At 47.9% G+C, this 22800-nt stretch overlaps 1 protein-coding gene across 6 annotated transcripts in view; it reads left to right on the top strand.

Annotated features, from left to right (window-relative positions):
* Positions 1-22800, top strand: part of TRMT12 (tRNA methyltransferase 12 homolog) — a 207657-nt gene that overhangs the window by 159533 nt on the left and 25324 nt on the right. For all 6 annotated transcript variants that reach the window (XM_063936960.1, XM_063936965.1, XM_063936963.1 and 3 more), the window contains 3 exons: positions 2192-2342; positions 2423-2532; positions 15159-15316. In XM_063936960.1, coding sequence (XP_063793030.1) covers positions 2192-2342; positions 2423-2532; positions 15159-15316 — 419 coding nt within the window. The remainder of the gene's footprint in view (positions 1-2191; positions 2343-2422; positions 2533-15158; positions 15317-22800) is intronic.

The following is a 22800-nucleotide window of genomic DNA, read 5'->3' as shown; positions in this document are numbered from 1 at the left end:
CTTTTCACCTTAACCAAGAGATTGTGGTTCCGGCCTTTATCTCTTCAGACTTGTCTTTCAAAGAGCGTTCTTTGGATGTGGTAAGGGCTCTCTGTGTTTATGTGGAGAGGACTGCCTCTGTCAGGAGGTCAGATACCCTTTTTGTCCTCTTTTGTTTTCACAAACGTGGCTGGCCTGTGAATAAGCTAACTTTAGCCAGATGGATTAGAATGGTGATTGCACAAGCTTATGCGCAGGCTGGTCTCTCAGCTCTTGCTGCTGTTAAAGCCCATTCTACTCAGTCGGTTGGACCTCCTTGGGTGACCCGCCGTGATGCGTCCGCAGAACAATTGTGCACGGTGGCTACATGGTCCTCAGTGAACACGTTTAATAGGTTCTATGCCTTTGATACTTCCACCTCCCAGGATGCTTCCTTTGGACGCCAGGTTCTCATACTCGGTAAGGCGCGTCTCCTCCCTTGAGGAACTGCTTTAGGACATCCCCAATGTTTTCCTGTGTAAACCAATGTATCCTGCTGCAGAAAAGGAGTGTTATGGTAGACTTACCATGGTTAACACTCTTTCTGCGAGGTACATTGGTTCCACGGGGCGCCCACCCTGACGCACCTTGCTTCTTTGGGTTTGTATGGCATAAGCCGCTGGTACTATCTCCTGTCGTGAAAATGTGGTTCTGTGTGACTAACATCTACCTTCTCTCTTACCTGCTCCTGCATTGGACTGGTTAACGAAACTGAGCTCACAGTGCCTGGAGGCGGGGTTTATAGGGGAGGCCCCAATGCATCCTGGGATAGCCTAAAGCTTTAGCCCAGGCATGTCCAAACTGCGGCCCTCCAGCTGTTGTGAAACTACATATCCCAGCATGCCCTGACACAGTTTTGTTGTCAAAGAATGCTAAAGCTGTGTCAGGGCATGCTGGGATGTGTAGTTTCTCAACAGCTGGAGGGCCGCAGTTTGGACATGCCTGCTTTAGCCTGTTGGTGACTCTGGATCAAGATCCACTCTACACCCCAATGTTTTCCTGTGGAAGCCAGTGTACTTCGCAGAAAGAGTGTTAACCATGGTAAGTCTACCATAACACTCCTTTTTGCATAAATGAGCTGGAGATATAAGCACTGTGTACCATATCTCTCCTATACTGAACTGCACACATATGAGAGTACCTTTGTTTGAAAGAGTCTCCACTTTAAAACGATGTGTCCAAGCAGCAGTTATTGCCAGACAATGAATTAAACAGCGCACAAAATAAAATTCCATGCATGGGAGGGGATCTAAAGCCCAGATCTCCCACATATTGGGCCTGATTCAGGTGTGCATGGATTTAGAATAGCTGTTGCTTCCTGGAAGTGACAGCGTTGCTTACATATGCTAATACTGTACATCAGGAGGTGCCTTGGAAGCAGCAGGGATGCTTACATATCCTAATACGGCAGGAGGCTTTTGGTATACATAGACGCATGTGTGATCCACTGCTACGTCAGACACCATCTGCCATCTGAGTAACCCTCAGGTTGTATAGACCGGCCATCGCAACTCCGTCACCGAGACCAGGTATTCTCCGTTGGAGATGGAGACCCTGGCCTTGGTACTCCCACAAAACGAAGGCAACACACTTCAGTTTTGTGTTAGAGCCCATTGCTGCTGCCACTCCGCCCCCAAATGATGTCTGCAGCGTCACTGCATGCAAGGATGCAGTACGGGTCCTACGCATTTACAGTTTTCCAATAATCCGAAATAAAAAATGTGATTCCCTCAAGTAATGTTGTAGGTTTTTTCTAGTTTAATAACAGCCTTGTAGGGCTGCAATATATTGGTTAAGGCGAGATGGCAAAACATTAGCAAATTTTTTTTAAAAAAATTTGTGAAAACATATAACTAGAATCCTGCTGGTTGCAATTTTGGTAGGTGAATTAATGCCGAATCAAGCACCAAATATTTATTTGTGGTTTAAAAAATCATGTTTGTTTTTTGGTACACTTTCTTGAAATTTCAGTAAAAATATATTTGTTGGTCGCTCTAGCTACATTTTATTTGACGTGTTAGACTGTGCAAAAAGACAAATGGTATTTTTTTAATATACAAAGTCAATGATATTGATGTTGGAATGTAACGAGCGTTAACGTCAGAAAATTACTAGCAGTGCCGATTGAAAAACCCTCAACAGCAAAGGGGTTCATTTGTTTAAAAATTTGCAGGTGCTGAACTTTGGTCCAGTGTAGCATGCTCTCTTGGGGCTAAACGTCTAGCAAAGCAAGGTCGTGTGCTGCATGATGGCGTGAGATCTCCGAATGTGACCATGTTACTTGGAGATACAGGATGGGTGGAACATGTGGACAATGGCATCAGGTAACTGATATAACAAATAAGAAATAGAATGTAATTCTCATTTCATTTACCTTGTGTAATGGCTTCACAACTATCTGCAGATACACATTTGATGTCACCAAGTGCATGTTCTCAGCCGGAAACATTGTAGAAAAACAGAGGCTGGCGGCTCTTTGCTGTTCCCAGGAGATAGTGGTGGACCTTTATGCAGGTGAGGTATGTTTTGTACCCCCAGTAGCCCTAAGAAAATGTTGGGAGAGTGCTCACCTATTGCAAGATGATTGTAAACTGACAAAATGTAGGCAATTCTGGATGGACAGCTGTCAGGGGTCAGGTCTCCTAGTTTTTAAGAATGTTTAAAAACCAAGAGACCCAACAGGCCACCAGGATAGAGGTAACGGTTTGGTCAGTGGTGGGTACACACTTGACCAATGTTGGACATGAGGATATGAGTGAATGCATTGAAAAATAAACAGTCAAAATACAATTACATATTTCTCTATCGTCCTAAGTGGATGCTGGGGTTCCTGAAAGGACCATGGGGAATAGCGGCTCCGCAGGAGACAGGGCACAAAAAAGTAAAGCTTTTACCAGATCAGGTGGTGTGCACTGGCTCCTCCCCCTATGACCCTCCTCCAGACTCCAGTTAGATTTTGTGCCCGAACGAGAAGGGTGCAATCTAGGTGGCTCTCCTAAAGAGCTGCTTAGAGAAAGTTTAGCTTAGGTTTTTTACTTTACAGTGAGTCCTGCTGGCAACAGGATCACTGCAACGAGGGACTTAGGGGAGAAGTAGTGAACTCACCTGCGTGCAGAGTGGATTTGCTGCTTGGCTACTGGACACTAGCTCCAGAGGGACGATCACAGGTACAGCCTGGATGGTCACCGGAGCCGCGCCGCCGGCCCCCTTGCAGACGCTGAAGAGAGAAGAGGTCCAAAATCGGCGGCTGAAGACTCCTGAGTCTTCATAAAGGTAGCGCACAGCACTGCAGCTGTGCGCCATTTTCCTCTCAGCACACTTCACACAACAGTCACTGAGGGTGCAGAGCGCTGGGGGGGGCGCTCTGAGAGGCAAATAAAAACCTTATTAGAGGCAAAAAATACCTCACATATAGCCCACAGAGGCTATATGGAGATATTTAACCCCTGCCTAACTTCAAAAATAGCGGGAGACGAGCCCGCCGTAAAAGGGGCGGGGCCTATCTCCTCAGCACACAGCGCCATTTTCTCTCACAGAAAAGCTGGAGAGAAGGCTCCCAGGCTCTCCCCTGCACTGCACTACAGAAACAGGGTTAAAACAGAGAGGGGGGGCACTGATTTTGGCGATATTGTATATATATAAAAGATGCTATAAGGGAGAAACACTTATATAAGGTTGTCCCTATATAATTATAGCGTTTTTGGTGTGTGCTGGCAGACTCTCCCTCTGTCTCCCCAAAGGGCTAGTGGGTCCTGTCCTCTGTCAGAGCATTCCCGGTGTGTGTGCTGTGTGTCGGCACGTGTGTGTCGACATGTATGAGGACGATGTTGGTGAGGAGGCGGAGAAATTGCCTGTAATGGTGATGTCACTCTCTAGGGAGTCGACACCGGAATGGATGGCTTATTTAGAGAATTACGTGAGAATGTCAACACGCTGCAAGGTCGGTTGACGACATGAGACGGCCGACAATCTATTAGGACCGGTCCAGGCGTCTCAGAAACACCGTCAGGGGTTTTAAAAACGCCCATTTACCTCAGTCGGTCGACACAGACACAGACACGGACACTGAATACAGTGTCGACGGTGAATAAACAAACGTATTTCTCATTAGGGCCACACGTTAAGGGCAATGAAGGAGGTGTTACGTGTTTCTGATACTACAAGTACCACAAGAAAGGGTATTATGTGGGAGTGGAAAAAACTACCTGTAGTTTTTCCTGAATCAGATAAAATAAAATGAAGTGTGTGATGATGCGTAGGGTTACCCCGATAGCAAATATTGGCGTTATACCCTTTCCCGCCAGAAATTAGGGTACGTTGGGAAACACCCCTTAGGGTGATAAGGCGCTCACACGCTTATCAAGTGGCGTTACCGTCTCCAGATACGGCCGCCCTCAAGGAGCCAGCTGATAGGAAGCTGGAAAAATATCCTAAAAAGTATATACACACATACGGTGGTTATACTGCGACCAGCGATCGCCATCAGCCTGGAGATGCAGTGCTGGGTTGGCTTGGTCGGATTCCCTGACTGAAAATATTTTATTCATGTAGAGCATTTAATAGGATGCATTCTATATATATGTATGTGAGATGCACAGAGGGATATTTGCTCTCTGGCATCAAGATAAGTGCGTTGTCCATATCTCCCAGAAGATGTCAGGGACACGACAGTGGTCAGGTGATACAGATCCCATACGGCAGATGGAAGTATTGCTGTATAAAGGGAAGGAGTTATTTGGGGGTCGGTCCATCGGACCTGGGGACCACAGCAACAGCTGGGAAATCCAACCTTTTTTACCCCAAGTTACATCTCAGCTAAAAAAGACACCGTCTTTTCAGCCTCAATCTTTCCTTTCCCATGAGGGCATGCAGGCAAAAGGCCAGTCATATCTGCCCAGACATAGAGGTAAGGGAAGTAGACTGCAGCAGGCAGCCCTTTCCCAGGAAAAGAAGCCCTCCACCGCGTCTGCCAAGTCCTCAGCATGACGCTGGGGCCGTGCAAGCGGACTCAAGGTGGGGGGGTAGTCTCAAGAGTCTCAGGGCGCAGTGGGATCACTCGCAAGTTGACCCCTAGATCGTACGAGTATTATCCCAGGGGTAAAGATTGGAGAGTCGAGACATCTTCTCCTCGCAGGTTCCTGAAGTCTGCTTTACCAACGGCTCCCTCCGACAGGGAGGCAGCATTGGAAACAATTCACAAGCTGTATATCCAGCAGGTGATAATCAAAGTACCCCTCCTACGACAAGGAAAAGGGTATTATTTTTCCACACTATATTGTGGTACTGAAGCCAGACGGCTTGGTGACACATAGTCTAAATCTAAAATGTTTTGAACACTTACATAAAAGGTTCAAATCGAGATAAAGTCACTCAGAGCAGTGATAGCGAACCGGAAAAAAGGGGACTATATGGTGTCCCTGGACATCAAGGATTACCTCCATGTCCAAATTTTGTCCTTCTCATCAAGGGTACCTCTGGTTCGTGGTACAGAACTGTCAATATCAGTTTCAGACGATGCCGTTTGAATTATCCACGGCACCCCGGGCCTTTTTACCAAGGTAATGGCCGAAAAGATGTTTCTTCAAAGAAAAAAGGCATCTAAATTATCCCTTACTTGCACGACCTAAAAAGGGCAAGTTCCAGAGAACAGTTGGAGGTCGGAAGAGCACTATCTAAAGTAGTTCTTCGACGGCACGACTGGATTCTAAATATTCCAAGAATCGCAGCTGTTTTCCGGGAATACGTCTGCTGTTCCTAGGGATGATTCTGGACACGGTTCAGAAAAAGGTTTTTCTTCCCGAGGAAAAAGCCAAGGAGTTATCCGACCTGTCAGGAACCTCCTAAAACCAGGAAAGGTGTCTGTACATCAATGCACAAGAGTCCTGGGAAAAATGGTGGCTTTTTACGAAGCAATTCCATTCGGCAGATTCCATGCAAGAATTTTCCAAAGGGATCTGTTGGACAAATGGTCAGGGTCGCATCCTCAGATGCACCTGCGAATAACCCTGTCGCCAAGGACAAGGGTATATCTTCTGTGGTGGTTGCAAAAGGCTCATCTATTGGAGGGCCGCAGATTCGGCATACAGGATTTGATCCTGGTGACCACGGACGCCAGCCTGAGAGGTTGGGGAGCAGTCACACAAGGAAGAAACTTCCAGGGGGTATGGACGAACCTGGAAAAGTCTCTTCACATAAACATTCTGGTACTAAGAGCAATCTAAAATGCTCTAAGCCAGGCGGAACCACTCCTGCAAGGAAAACCGGTGTTGATTCAGTCGGACAACATCACGGCGGTCGCCCATGTAAACAGACAGGGCGGCACAAGAAGCAGGAGTGCAATGGCAGAAGCTGCCAAGATTCTTCGCTGGGCGGAGAATCACGTAATAGCACTGTCAGCAGTGTTCTTCCCGGGCGTGGACAACTGGGAAGCAGACTTCCTCAGCAGACACGATATTCACCCGGGAGAGGGGGGTCTTCATCCAGAAGTCTTCCACATGCTAATAAACTGTTGGGAAAGACCAATGGTAGACATGATGGCGTCTCGCCTCAACAAGAAACTGGACAAGTATTGCGCCAGGTCAAGAGATCCACAGGCAATAGCTGTGGACGCACTGGTAACACCTTGGGTGTACAAATCAGTATATGTGTTTCCTCCTCTGCCTCTCATACCAAAGGTATTGAAGATTATACGGTGAGGAGGAGTAAGAACAATACTAGTGGCTCCGGATTGGCCAAGAAGGACTTGGTACCCGGAACTTCAAGAGTTGGTCACGGACGACCCGTGCCCTCTACTTCTGAGAAGGGACCTGCTACAACAGGGTCCCTGTCTCTTTCAAGACTTACCGCGGCTGCGTTTGACGGCATGGCGGTTGAACGCCAGATCCTAAAAGGGAAGGGCATTCCAGAAGAAGTCATTCCTACCTTGATTAAGGCAAGGAAGGAAGTCACCGCGAAACATTATCACCGCATTTGGCGAAAATATGTCGCGTGGTGCGAGGATCGGAGTGTTCCGACGGAGGAATTTCAACTGGGTCGTTTCCTACATTTCCTACAATCAGGATTGTCTATGGGTCTCAAATTGAGATCTATTAAGGTTCAAATTTCGGCCCTGTCAATATTCTTCCAAAAAGAATTGGCCTCAGTTCCTGAGGTACAGACTTTTGTTAAAGGAGTACTGCATATACAGCCTCCTGTGGTGCCTCCGGTGGCACCGTGGGATCTAAATGTAGTTTTAGATTTCCTCAAATCCCATTGGTTTGAACCATTGAAAAAGGTGGATTTTAAATATCTCACATGGAAAGTGACTATGTTACTGGCCCTGGCTTCCGCCAGGAGAGTATCTAAATTGGCGGCTTTATCTTATAAAAGCCCTTATCTAATCTTCCATTCGGATAGGGCAGAACTGAGGACTCGTCCGCATTTTCTCCCTAAGGTGGTATCAGCGTTTCACCTGAACCAACCTATTGTGGTGCCTGCGGCCACTGGCGACTTGGAGGACTCCAAGTTGTTGGACGTTGTCAGAGCCTTAAAAATATACATTTCAAGGACGGCTGAAGTCAGAAAATCTGACTCGCTGTTGATACTATATGCACCCAACAAGTTGGGTGCCCCTGCTTCTAAGCAGACGATTGCTCGTTGGATTTGTAACACAATTCAACTTGCTCATTCTGTGGCAGGCCTGCCACAGCCTAAATCTGTTAAGGCCCATTCCACAAGGAAGGTGGGCTCATCTTGGGCGGCTGCCCGAGGGGTCTCGGCATTACAATTCTGTCGAGCAGCTACGTGGTCGGGGGAAAACACGTTTGTAAAATTCTACAAATTTGATACCCTGGCAAAAGAGGACTTGGAATTCTCTCATTCGGTGCTGCAGAGTCATCCGCACTCTCCCGCCCGTTTGGGAGCTTTGGTATAATCCCCATGGTCCTTTCAGGAACCCCAGCATCCACTTAGGACGATAGAGAAAATAAGAATTTACTTACCGATAATTCTATTTCTCGGAGTCCGTAGTGGATGCTGGGCGCCCATCCCAAGTGCGGATTATCTGCAATACTGTACATAGTTATTGTTAACAAATTCGGGTTATATTGTTAAGGAGCCATCTTTAAGAGGCTCTTTCTGTTATCATACTGTTAACTGGGTTTAGATCACAAGTTGTACGGTGTGATTGGTGTGGCTGGTATGAGTCTTACCCGGGATTCAAATTGCCTCCCTTATTGTGTACGCTCGTCCGGGCACAGTGCCTAACTGGAGTCTGGAGGAGGGTCATAGGGGGAGGAGCCAGTGCACACCACCTGATCTGGTAAAAGCTTTACTTTTTTGTGCCCTGTCTCCTGCGGAGCCGCTATTCCCCATGGTCCTTTCAGGAACCCCAGCATCCACTACGGACTCCGAGAAATAGAATTATCGGTAAGTAAATTCTTATTTTCTCTGACGTCCTAGTGGATGCTGGGTACTCCGTAAGGACCATGGGGGATAGACGGGCTCCGCAGGAGACTGGGCACTCTTTAAAGAAAGATTAGGTACTACATCTGGTGTGCACTGGCTCCTCCCTCTATGCCCCTCCTCCAGACCTCAGTTAGAATCTGTGCCCGGCCAGAGCTGGATGCACTCTAGGCGCTCTCCTGAGCTTCTAGTAAAGAAAGTATTTGTTAGGTTTTTTATTTTCAGTGAGATCTGCTGGCAACAGACTCACTGCTACGAGGGACTGAGGGGAGAGAAGCGAACCTACCTGCTTGCAGCTAGCTTGGGCTTCTAAGGCTACTGGACACCATTAGCTCCAGAGGGATCGAACACTGGGCCCGTCCACGATCGTCCGGTCCCGGAGCCGCGCCGCCGTCCCCCTTGCAGAGCCAGAAGCAAGAAGAACATCCTGAAAATCGGCAGCTGAAGACTTCGGTCTTCATGAAGGAAGCGCACAGCACTGCAGCTGTGCGCCATTGCTCCCTATGCACACCACACACTCCGGTCACTGATGGGTGCAGGGCGCTGGGGGGGGGGCGCCCTGGGCTGCAATTAGAGTACCTTCTATGGCAAAAAGCACATAATATAGTCCAATAAACTATATATGTGCAAAATCCCCCGCCATAATATATATATAAGAGCGGGAGAAGTCCGCCGAGACGGGGGCGGGGCTATCTCCCTCAGCACACTGGCGCCATTTCCTCTTCACAGCTCCGCTGGAAGACAGCTCCCCAGGCTCTCCCCTGCAGTTTCCAGGCTCAAAGGGTAAAAAAGAGAGGGGGGCACTAAATTTAGGCGCAAATTGTATATGTAAAGCAGCTATAGGGAAAAATCACTTTGTGTTAGTGTACATCCCTGATTATATAGCGCTGTGGTGTGTGCTGGCATACTCTCTCTCTGTCTCCCCAAAGGACTTTGTGGGGTCCTGTCCTCAGTCAGAGCATTCCCTGTGTGTATGTGGTGTGTCGGTACGGCTGTGTCGACATGTTTGAGGAGGAGGGTTACGTGGAGGCGGAGCAGGAGCCGATAAGTGTGATGTCGCCCCCTGTGGGGCCGACACCGGAGTGGATGGATATGTGGAAGGTTTTAACAGACAGTGTCAACTCCTTACATAAAAGGTTTGATGACGTGACAGCCATGGGACAGTCGGCAGCTCAGTCTGCACCTGCCCAGGTGTCTCAGAGGCCATCAGGGGCTCAAAAACGCCCGCTGACTCAGATGGCAGACACAGATGTCGACACGGAGTCTGACTCCAGTGTCGACGAGGATGAGATAAATGTACAGTCCACAAGGGCCATCCGATGTATGATTACGGCTATGAAAGATGTTTTACACATTGCTGACATAAACCCGGTTACCACAAAAAAGGGTATTATGTTTGGGGAGAAAAAGCAGCCAGTGACTTTTCCCCCATCTGACGAGTTGAATGAACTGTGTGAAGAGGCGTGGTGTTCCCCTGATAAGAAACTGGTGATTTCTAAGAGGTTACTGGCGGCGTATCCTTTCCCGCCAACGGATAGGTTACGTTGGGAAACATCCCCTAGGGTGGACAAGGCGCTCACACGTTTATCTAAAAAGGTGGCACTGCCCTTTCAGGATACGGCCGCCTTAAAGGAGCCTGCAGATAGAAAGCAGGAGGCTATCCTGAAGTCTGTATATACACACTCAGGTACTATACTGAGACCTGCAATTGCTTTGGCATGGATGTGTAGTGCTGCAGCTGCATGGTCTGATACCCTGTCAGACAACAGTGATACCCTAGACAGGGGTACTATTTTGCTAAATATAGAACATTTTAAGAATGCAGTCCTATATATGAGGGATGCACAGAAGGACATTTGCCGACTGGCATCCAGAATAAATGCGATGTCCATTTCTGCCAGGAGAGTATTATGGACTCGGCAGTGGACAGGTGATGCCGACTCTAAAAGGCACATGGAGGTTTTGCCTTATAAGGGTGAGGAATTGTTTGGGGACGGTCTTTCGGACCTTGTATCCACAGCGACAGCTGGGAAGTCGACTTTTTTACCTCACGTTCCCTCACAGCCTAAGAAAGCACCGTATTATCAAGTACAGTCCTTTCGGCCTCAGAAAGGCAAGCGTGTCAGGGGCGCATCCTTTCTGCCCAGAGGCAGGGGAAGAGGAAAGAAGCTGCATCAGACAGCCAGTTCCCAGGAACAAAAATTCTCCCCTGCTTCCACTAAATCCACCGCATGACGCTGGGGCTCCACAGGTGGAGCCAGGTGCGGTGGGGGCCCGTCTCCGGAACTTCAGCGACCAGTGGGTTCGCTCACAGGTGGATCTCTGGGTTCTACGAGTGGTATCTCAGGGATAAAAGCTGGAATTCGAGACGTCTCCCCCTCGCCGTTACCTCAAATCAGCCTTGCCAGCTACTCCCCGGGACAGGGAGGTAGTACTGGCGGCAATTCACAAGCTGTACCTCCAGCAGGTGATATTCAAAGTTCCCCTCCTTCAACAGGGACGGGGTTACTATTCCACATTGTTTGTGGTACCGAAACCAGACGGTTCGGTGAGACCCATTCTAAATTTGAAATCCTTGAACACTTATATAAGAAAGTTCAAGTTCAAAATGGAATCGCTCAGGGCGGTTATTGCAAGCCTGGAAGAGGGGGATTATATGGTATCACTGGACATCAAGGATGCTTACCTACATGTCCCCATTTACCCACCTCACCAGGAGTACCTCCGTTTTGTGGTACAGGACTGCCATTACCAATTCCAGACGTTGCCGTTTGGTCTGTCCACGGCACCGAGGGTATTTACCAAGGTAGTGGCCGAAATGATGATACTCCTTCGAAAGAAGGGAGTTATAATTATCCCGTACTTGGACGATCTCCTTATAAAGGCGAGGTCCATGGAGCAGTCGTTGATCGGAGTAGCACTATCTCAGGAAGTGCTACAACAGCACGGCTGGATTCTGAATATCCCAAAGTCGCAGCTGGTTCCTACGACGCGTCTGCTGATATTGGGCATGTTTCTGGACACAGAACAGAAGAAGGTGTTTCTCCCGGAGGAGAAGGCCAAGGAGTTGTCATCTCTGGTCAGAGACCTCCTGAAACCAAAACAGGTGTCGGTGCATCATTGCACGCGAGTCTTGGAAAAGATGGTAGCTTCTTACGAAGCAATTCCCTTCGGCAGGTTCCATGCAAGGAACTTTCAGTGGGACCTGTTAGACAAGTGAGGATCGCATCTTCAGATGCATCGGCTGATCACCCTGTCCCCGAGGGCCAGGGTGTCTCTGCTGTGGTGGCTGCAGAGTCTCATCTTCTCGAGGGCCGCAGATTCGGCATTCAGGACTGGGCCCTGGTGACCACGGATGCAAGCCTCCGAGGTTGGGGAGCAGTCACTCAGGGAAGAAACTTCCAAGGACAATGGTCGAGTCAGGAGACTTTCCTACACATAAATATTCTGGACCTAAGGGCCATTTACAAGGCCCTAAGGCAAGCAGAACCCCTGCTTCAAAACCAGCCGGTGCTGATTCAGTCAGACAACATCACGGCTGTCGCCCATGTAAACCGACAAGGCGGCACAAGAAGCAGGATGGCGTTGGCAGAAGCCACAAGGATTCTCCGATGGGCGGAGTATCACGTGCTAACACTGTCAGCAGTGTTCATTCCGGGTGTGGAAAAATAGGAAGCAGACTTCCTCAGCAGGCACGACCTCCACCCGGGAGAGTGGGGACTTCATCCAAACGTCTTCACGCAGATTGTGAACCGTTGGGAACGGCCACAGGTGGACATGATGGCGTCCCGCCTCAACAAAAAGCTAAAAAAGTATTACGCCAGGTCAAGAGACCCTCAGGCGATAGCTGTGGACGCACTAGTGACACCGTGGGTGTACCAGTCGGTTTATGTGTTCCCTCCTCTTCCTCTCATACCCAAGGTACTGAGGATAGTAAGTAAGAGAGGAGTAAGAACTATACTCGTAGTTCCGGATTGGCCAAGAAGAACTTGGTACCCAGAACTACAAGAAATGATCTCGGAGGACCCATGGCCTCTGTCTCTCAGACAGGACCTGTTACTGCAGGGGCCCTGTCTGTTCCAAGACTTACCGCGGCTGCGTTTGAAGGCTTGGCGGTTGAACGCCGGATCCTAACAGAAAAGGGCGTTCCAGATGAAGCGATTCCTACGCTGTTAAAGGCTAGGAAAGACGCTGTCTGAAGTTCAGACGTTGTTAAGGGAGTGCTGCATATTCAGCCCCCTTTTGTGCCTCCAGTGGCACCTTGGGATCTCAATGTAGTGTTGGATTTCCTAAAATCACATTGTTTTGAGCCACTTCAGAACGTGGAGTTGAAATATCTCACGTGGAAAGTGGTCATATATATATTTGGCCTTGGCTTCGGCTAGGCGTGTGTCAGAATTGGCGGCTTTGTCATGTAAAAGCCCTTTTCTGATCTTCCATAGGGACAAGGCAGAATTGAGGATTCGTCCCCAATTTCTCCCTAAGGTGGTATCAGCGTTTCATTTGAACCAACCTATTGTGGTGCCTGCGGCTACTCGGGACTTGGAGGCCTCCAAGTTGCTGGATGTAGTCCGGGCCCTGAAAATCTATGTTTCCAGGACGGCTAGAGTCAGAAATACTGACTCGCTGTTTATCCTGCATGCACCCAACAAGCTGGGTGCTCCTGCTTCTAAGCAGACTATTGCTCGCTGGATCTGTAGCACGATTCAACTTGCACATTCTGCGGCTGGACTGCCACATCCTAAATCAGTAAAAGCCCATTCCACGAGGAAGGGGGCTCTTCTTGGGCGGCTGCCCAAGGGGTCTCGGCATTACAACTTTACCGAGCTGCTACCTGGTCGGGGTCAAACACGTTGGCAAAATTCTACAAGTTTGATACCCTGGCTGAGGAGGACCTTGAGTTTGCTCATGCGGTGCTGCAGAGTCATCCGCACTCTCCCGCCCGTTTGGGTGCTTTGGTATAATCCCCATGGTCCTTACGGAGTACCCAGCATCCACTAGGACGTCAGAGAAAATAAGAATTTACTCACCGGTAATTCTATTTCTCGTAGTCCGTAGTGGATGCTGGGAGCCCGTCCCAAGTGCGGATTTTCTGCAATACTTGTATATAGTTATTGCTTAACTAAAGGGTTATTGTTATGAGCCATCTGTTCAGTGAGGCTCAGTTGTTATTCATACTGTTAACTGGGTATAGTTATCACGAGTTGTACGGTGTGATTGGTGTGGCTGGTATGAGTCTTACCCTGGATTCCAAATCCTTTCCTTGTAGTGTCAGCTCTTCCGGGCACAGTTTCCCTAACTGAGGTCTGGAGGAGGGGCATAGAGGGAGGAGCCAGTGCACACCAGATAGTACCTAATCTTTATTTTAGAGTGCCCAGTCTCCTGCGGAGCCCGTCTATCCCCCATGGTCCTTACGGAGTACCCAGCATCCACTACGGACTACGAGAAATAGAATTACCGGTGAGTAAATTCTTATTTTTCGTAGTACAAATATAATATAAGTACAAGTTAAACAGAAAAGCATAACAATCACACAAATAGGAAATAAAAGCAAAGACATACTTTAATATACATAGTGTTCCCGCCATAATTCCAGGCGGACAGGGCGCACAGGCTGCTGGGGCACTCTGTGCTCAAAAAGAGGGCACAGCCAGATAGGGAGGGGGTGCAGCCCCACCAGCATCACTATTGGGGGCGGGCCAGCCCTCTCTACATTTCTACTGGGACGTGCCCAAGCATTCGGCGTCACTGATGGTGGCATGCATGCAGGGCTTCCCCCAAGTGGTCCCTTTCATTTGAATAGACGCTGTGCGCGTGTGCGTGCAACATTTCTTCACACGGCGGCACGGCAGGCTGTTTTAGCAGGGTTCCACTAAGGGGCAGGCTGCATTTTGCCCTTTAAAAAAACAGACAGGGCACTGCACCCTGCTATACCAGCCTACAGTGAACACTAATACATTTGAGTTATTAAAAACAACAACAAAAAAAAGGTTTAACATGAGTCATTGAGGTCATTTTTACTAAAATCTGTTATCTACATTTTAATATTAAAACTCTTAAAAAAATGTAGTGCCTCTTAAGCCTACACCCTACCCGATTTGTTATGCTATGCCTTGTCACATACTATTTTGCCAAATGTTTTTGTTGTCCTTGTTGTTCTGTAATATTACATTCTTGTCCTTGTTGTTCTGTAATATTACATTTCTTGTCCTTGTTGTTCAGTAATATTACATTTCTTGTCCTTGTTGTTCAGTAATATTACATTTCTTGTCTTCTAACCATCTACTCTTAAGGTCCATACACACTTAACGATATAATGAGCGACGTCGCTTATTTTCCCCCTCCTTGAGCGACGTCGCTCATTTTATCGTTAAGTGTGTATGCCGCCAGCGACGACCGATGCGCGGCCCCGCGGGTCGGCAACGATCGTCGCTGTCGGTAGGGCATGCATGAAGGATGTGGACTGTCGTCCGCGACCTTCATGCAGGGCTGGCGGGGGCGTGACGTCACTGAGCGATTTGAGCTGTCATATCGCTCAGTGCGTACAGGCGGCCGCCGACCGGCCGGCCCGGGAGGGGGAAACGTTAGACGATGTCGCTCACAGAGCAACATCGTCTAATGTGTATGGGCCTTTAGATTTTGGTGAAGTCCATCATTACTGTAGGTGTATTTATATATAGTGTGTGTATCGATTTTAGGTATTGGATATTTCACTCTGCCTTTCCTGGTGCACGCGGGGGCTGCCTTTGTTCATGCCTGCGAGTGGAATTCTCATGCTGTGACCGCATTAAAGAAAAACCTCGAGCTTAATAAGGTGTCTCACAAATGCCAAATCCATGAGGGTGATAACAGACAGGTAACTCAATAATCACTGCACTGAGACATAATATTCTTTCACTTCTGTTATGATTTTGGTAATTTTCCAATTGCTTAAACAGTTTTGAGGGTTATATAAACCAGGGCCATAAGGACCTAGGGCTGAGAATGATTGTGAGAAGCTGTGGTCCTTGGTGAGTTGGTATTACAGTATTACACTATCAGCCCCAATTTCTCCCTAGAAATACCTATCTTATACTTATCATTTCTGCAGTGGGGTACACTGGTATTCCACAGCGAATAACATCGGGGTGTAGAGTTGGATCTTGATCCGAGGCACCAACAGGATAAAGCTTTGACTGTTCCCAAGATTCACTGCACCGCCTCCTCTATAGCCCCGCCTCCAGGCACTGGAGCTCAGTTTGTAAGTTGGTGCCTGCAGTGCAGGTCACTAACGGGGGCTGCGCTAGGCAGCCCTGAAAAGAGCTTTTTAAAGAAAAAGAAGACTTCAAGGGCTGCAGCATGTCAATCTGACATTCTGTGCTGCGGCTCCATCACCTCCCTCAGCGGCGCTGCATACTCCCGCGCCCTGGTTGCCGGGTACTTGCAGCGGAGGGTCTCCGGTTCCCTTAAGGCACACATCACTGCTGCTGCTCCCCTGGATCGCGTGGCCGCACTTAAGGGAGGAGGTAAGAGTGTTCCCCCGGTTGGGACCCGCCGGTAAATCGCTATCCGGTCGCGGTCCCAGGAGATGGACCGAGCCGCTGGCTTGGACACTGTGGCCGTGCAGGGACCCTACTATATCCATCAGGGCAGGAAACACAGGTCGGATTTACAAAAATCCGTTTGTTATAGGCTCCATAGTACCCGGTGGTGAAGTCCACCAGAGTGGATAAGGCGCTGACCTGTAGCCCCCTCCCCCAGCTCCAGGCGCCATCTACAGCAGGTGTTCCCACCCTGGAGCTGCATTTCTCTCTCTCCCTCACTCCCTGTCAGCGTTTGGGTGCCATTTCACATAGCTGCGCTGATCCTGGGACTGTTGGGCACTGTCTCCTCTGTAAAGCCACCTGCCTCATCAGTGCTGTGCATTTACAGGACACTTAAGTATTCTACATGTCGTTTAGACAGTGTTAGTTAAGAACAAGTGCACTACTATATGAATAGTTAGTACAAATATTCTGTGATATACATCCAGTGTTTACTGTGCATTGTTATATCTGTATACATACATCTCTATATGTAGTATTACTAGTCCAGTGCAGTTTTATTGGTTATATGTAATAATTTCTGCATTGTACCTGCGACTGTGTGTGCCTAAAGCTGCTGTGTGGATCCTATTCTGTGTATCACACACGTTGCTATCACTATATTCTGTACCCTGGGGGGCTAAGTGCGTTCCACAGGATATACTGTTTTGTATTTTTCACTGTGTGTTTCAGTCACCCCATACCGCTTAAATCCTCTGTTTGTGCTCTGCATTTGCGGTCACATAACACACAGGTTTTTTGTCAGGTATTGTGTTTTGTCTGGCTATATTGTACTGTTACGCCCTAAGACTACATTCCCAATAATGTCTGTTACACAGGGCGGGAAATTCGCAGACCCTCCTGCATCATGCAGTGCTGGCGCCACGGATTTACCTGAGGAAAGGATTTCAGCTGAGAGTTCAGGTACTGGGTGCTCTGCACCTTCCAGTCTGCCCTCAGCTCATGTGGCAAATCAGGATCCTCCTTGGGCTGCATTTTCAAATATGCTGACTACGCTTGTAACACGATTTACACCCCCTGTGGGACCTCCTGTGCCATTACAGCCACATATTGTCCCTGTAGTTAATCCGCCATGGGCGGATACTCTGTCAACCCAGTTACAGCAATTAAATCAGTCCTTGGTTAAACACAAACCTAACCCTCGCCCTACTGGGATCAAAGGGTCCTCTAAGCGGGCCATTTCTTCCTCACAATCCACTAATATTTCGGATGATTCCTCCAATGATGATGGGGATTATACTGATCCTTCAGATACTGATACAGTTGTTTCTGATGAGGAATCTACAACTCAGGTTGATGTTCCTGAACAAGTGGAGGCTATCAAGCTGATTCTCCAGAATAATGATGAGATTGAACCTCCTGCTACATCTAAGAAACCTGATAAGTTTAATCGTCAGAAGGTTGCTAAAGTAGTTTTACCTCATTCTGACCTCTTAATTGACATACGCCAGGAAGCCTGGTCATCTCCAGGAAATACATTTTCCCTGTGTAAAAGGATGTTGGCTCATTATCCTATCCCTGCGGACTTGAGTAACAAGTGGGAAACTCAACCGCCAGTTGTCAAAGTCAGAAAAATATCACGCTGCACGTTGCCATATATGCACTTCATGTGTGTGTGCACGCTGCATATTTAATCAAAATAATGTATTTTATAAGTTAATATTCCCCTGAGTTCAGCAAAGTATGGTATATTAAAGATGGCTCTTTGACCTTAGAGATTCCCCAAACAATAGTTTGCATGTTAAAAGGGCTTCACATGTTCTTATGCATAGTTAAGGACAGGAATAGTAATTGAAGATTAATTGTATTCCGAATAAATTACACCTAAGAATAGTCAGTTTCTGTCCCGCAGACGGAATACAATAGCCTTTAATTACACTGAGCTTTGAGACTCAATGAGGAGGGCCAACACCTGTGTTTACGAAATGGGGCTGGATTTGTCTCCAGAAGAATGATTGCTGAGATGTCATTGTCTCAACTGAAAGTGGACAGTGAGACAGTATTCGCCAAACAATAGCTTCCCACAAGACAGGAATTTGTTAGTCATCACCCAACATTTTTCTGTGAAAGACACACACTTCCTGTGGTTGACACACCCCCACAGCTGTAATGCAGGTATGAGATACCCACTGGAAATCACAGGGCACACTCACTCACTCACTCACACAGCTACCTTGCACCCAGCAAGCATGGCTGGATCATCACCAGGACTGACCTCCAAGCGAAAGGCTAAGTATAGAATTCACATGGCTGATTGGCATAGAATAGTTTAGATATGTGTTTGAGGTAAAGTAGTTGTGAAATGATTGGCATAGAATCAGTTAGTGGAGATACAAATGGCTTAAGGTTAATGAGGCTTGTGCAGTTGTGTGATTGTTATGTGTTGGTGATAATACTCTATGAAATCTGTAATGAATTGGAACAGTAGACAATCTGTAGCATAGCATTTCCTGGTATACATTTATGGATGGTGATTTATAACAGATTATAGTAGTTTTACATGATACATCTTGCTGAAGGTTTGAAGTCAAAACATACTTCCTTTTGTTACTGTAGTCATGTGCTTGTAGCAATAGCAGGCTGATACTTGTGGGTACCTGGTTATTGAGATACTGTGTTGGCTTGAAATTGTGAAAGGTGAGTTAGGTGGTTTGGAATTGTAAAATCAGCACATATGCATTGTGTTGAGGCTTGGACATTTTGGAATATAGTGGAGTCTTGTGTCTTCTGCTATGTGATTGTGGTGTAGCAGAGAGTGCCATGTGTTTGGACTTGCAAATCTAAAATGGCTGCTAGCATTCCCTTTTAAATCATGTGTTGCAGTCTTTGGAATCATGGGAGTTTTCCCAAAATGGAGTCTAGCTTCAGTCCCATGCGGTATTGTAGGGACAATTGTGTTGCTGGGTGTTGTGTATATAGGGACAGCCAGCCTGGGTAAGAACAAGTATTTTCTCCACAAAGATTCTCAGCATTGACTAACTGCACAGCGATTGTTCCTCACATGTGTAAGCTTCTCTGCAGCCATATAATCATATTGTCTTTCTTGTTATTGTGAGCCATATATCTCTCTCTCTCTCTTCTCCTCTTTCTCTCTCTTTCTCTTAAGTGTTATTGTACTGCTATTGTATTTCATGTGTAGTTATCTGGTTAGGTAGTCTATGTTATATTGGTAGTGTATGATTTGTATTGTATTATTCTTTTTGAACGTTCATTCATTTCCTTAAAAGGCGTTAGACCCTTAGACCGGTATTGTGTGTGTTCATTATATTGCAGTGGGTAATAGGAGCGTCTCTATAGCTCAAACAGCTTTAGTGTAAACAAGGTTACACTGTGTTGCATTTTCACCTTATCACTGCACAAGGGTTTACAGTATAAGTATATTGTTTAAGGTATAGTTATTCTAGTTTAATTCTGTAAGTATCTGCAACGCCTGTGTTCACACCCTGTGCACAGCGTCTGCTACGCTAAGGGCGTACCCTTGCGGTACTTTTTGCGCTAATTGCGTACTGTGTCTCCTAACCTTTAAAAGTGTTTTAAATAGGATAAGCATATAGGCTTTGTCACAGTGGACTCTCATGTCGCCCGTCTAGTGGTGTCTTCTACTCTGCCTGTCACCACTGTCACTTCAGTGAAGGAACCAACGGATAAGCGTGTGGAGGGATGCCTGAAGTCTATCTACACACTTACAGGTGCTGTACATAGACTTAATGCAAAAGCTATTGAAGCATGGTTTCAGGCAATTGAGGATGAGCTACCTCTACATTTTTCTGACACTGCCAGACAATATCTGTCGTATATTACCACAGCCTCTCACTATATTCAGGAGGCGGCCTCTGATGCCGGTGTAATGGCAGGCAAGGCGTCTGCTACATCTATCCTGGCTCGCCGGATTTTGTGGTTAAGGTCCTGGAAAGTGTACCTGGACTCAAAAAAGACCTTGGAGGTGCTCCCTTTTAAGGGGGACATACTATTTGGGAAGGATCTGAACAAGATTGTGACTGACTTGGCAACAGCCAAGACTGCATTTCTCCCAAGTACTAATCCTTCTGCTCCGAAGGCTAAGAGTACCACTTTTCGTTCCTTTCGACCTCCAGGTAAAGCAAAGGGTCAGGCGTATACGAGACAGGCTCGTACTTCCAAAACCACCAAGCTCAAGTCTAAGCAATCTTGTCAGCCTGCTTCCAAACAGGACAAACCTGCAACATGACGGGGCGGGCATCCCCCTGGGGGGGACCCCAGGGTGGGAGGCCAACTTCTGCAGTTCGCCCAGGCCTGGTTAAGAACCACTTCGGACGCCTGGGCCTGGTTAAGAACCACTTCGGACGCCTGGGTGCGGGAAGTTGTCTGTCATTGGTACGCAATCTCTTTCAAGAGACGCCCCCCTCAACGGTTCTGCTCGACGGTTATCCCTTTGGATCCGCTGAAAGCACAAACTCTACACTTGGTTGTACAATTTCTCCTAGATACTGGAGTGATAGTCCCGAATCCAAATGGGTCCTCCCAGCCTATACTCAATCTCAAATCTTTGAACAAATTTGTGAGGGTATCCAAATTCTGTATGGAAACTCTGCACTCTATTGTACTGGCTATGGAGCCCAAGGACTATATGGTATCCCTGGACATACAGGATGCTTAGCTGCACATACCTATTGCCATGTCGCATCAGCAATATCTGCGGTTTGCTATTGGCAACCTACATTATCAATTCCAGGCCTTGCCTTTCGGACTGGTCAAGGCTCCTCGGATCTTCACCAAGGTCATGGCAGTCATGACGGCTCTTCTCTGCCGCCAGGGTGTCAGAATCATGCCGTATCTGGATGACTTGTTGATCCTGGCGAACTCACCAGAGGTTCTCCTCAGTCATCTAGAACTGACGGTCCAATTCCTACAAGCCCACGGGTGGCTCATCAACTGGAAGAAGTCCTCGCTGGTTCCTGCTCAGAGCATGGTGCACCTGGGGGCATTGATGGACACACACAACCAACGATTGTTTTGGTCTCCAGAGAAAGTCCTGAAACTTCAGGACAGGATCAGATACTTCCTCTCTCACCAGAGAGTGTCAATACACTCGGCAATGCAAGTACTAGGCCTCATGGTGTCGGTATTCGACATGGTAGAGTTCGCTCAATTTCATTCCCGCCCTCTGCAACAATTAATCCTTTCCAAGTGGAATGGCCTGCCTCACCGGATCAGGTCTCAAATGATCTCCTTGATTCCGGAGGTTCGTCTATCACTGAGCTGGTGGCTACAGGACCTACAGTTGAGCAGGGGCCGTCCCTTCTGGATCTCCAATTGGGTCCTCCTAACAACAGACGCCAGTCTGCGGGGGTGGGGCGCGGTGTTGGAGCAACACTCTCTTCAGAGTCGGTGGACCAAGGGGGAATCTCTTCTACCGATAAACATTCTGGAATTGCGGGCAGTGTTCAATGCATTGACACTGGCCCTGCCTCTGGTACAGAACAGGCCTGTTCAAGTACAATCAGACAACGCCACCACGGTTGCGTACATAAATCATCAAGGCGGCATTCGAAGTCGCATGGCAATGATGGAAGTGTCAAGAATTCTCCAATGGGCTAAACTCCATCTGCCAGCCATACCGGCAGTGTTCATTCCGGGAGTCCTCAACTGGGAATCGGACTTCCTCAGTCATCAGGACGTGCACGCCGGAGAGTGGAGTCTTCATCCCGAAGTCTTTCAACTCCTAGTGGACAAGTGCGGCCTACCAGATGTAGACCTAATGGCATCTCAACACAATCACAAGGTACCGGTCTTCGGAGCAAGGACAAGGGATCCTCAAGCGGCGTTCGTGGGCACACTGGCAATTCCATGGAACTTTCGTCTGCCATATGTGTTCCCTCCAGTGTCAATCCTGCCCAGGGTAATACGGAAGTTCAAGCAAGAAGGAGGAGTACTACATCTAGTCGCTCCGGCGTGGCCCAGACGGCATTGGTTCTCAGATCTGCGGGGTCTCTCGATAGAGCGTCCTCTTCTACTTCCTCAACGCCCAGATCTCCTCTTTCAGGGCCCTTGTGTCTGCCCGGACCTGGCCAGACTGGCTTTGACGACGTGGCTCTTGAAGCATCACTCCTGAGAGCAAAAGGATTCTCTGAGGCGGTCAATCAAACTATGTTGAAAGCCCGTAAACCAGCTTCGGCTCGGATTTATTACAGGTTCTGCAATTCTTTCTTCACTTGGTGTGCTGCTAAGAATTATGACGTGTATACTTTCAAAACTTCAAGACTTTTGGCTTTTCATCAGCATGGCCTAAACTTGGGCCTTCGTCTGGCCTCCCTCAAGGTTCAGATATCTGCCTTGTTGGTGTGGTTTCAGAGGAAAATTGCGTCTCTTCCTGGCGTTCACACTTTCACTCAGGGTGTTCTACGGATTCAGCCTCCTTATGTCCCTCCTGTGGCTCCATGGGATCTGTCTTTTGTATTGAATGCCCTGCAAGAGTCTCCATTTGAACCTCTTGAGTCTGTGGACCTTAAATGCCTTACGCTTAAGGTCGTTTTTCTGTTGGCTATTGCCTCTGCTAGGAGGGTGTCGGATTTAGGCGCTTTATCCTGTCTTCCACCCTTTCTGATTTTTCACCGTGACCGAGTTCTTCGAACTCACCCTGGTTATTTGCCTAAGGTGGTGTCATCTTTTCACCTTAACCAGGAGATTGTGGTTCCGGCCTTCACCTCATCTGGTCTGTCCTCCAAAGGAAAATCTTTGCATGTGGTACGGGCTCTCCGTGTCTATGTGGAGAGGACTG

This window comes from Pseudophryne corroboree, chromosome 8 (assembly GCF_028390025.1).
Source record: "Pseudophryne corroboree isolate aPseCor3 chromosome 8, aPseCor3.hap2, whole genome shotgun sequence".
NCBI lineage: Eukaryota > Metazoa > Chordata > Amphibia > Anura > Myobatrachidae > Pseudophryne > Pseudophryne corroboree.
This window is presented reverse-complemented; position numbering and strand designations above follow the sequence as displayed.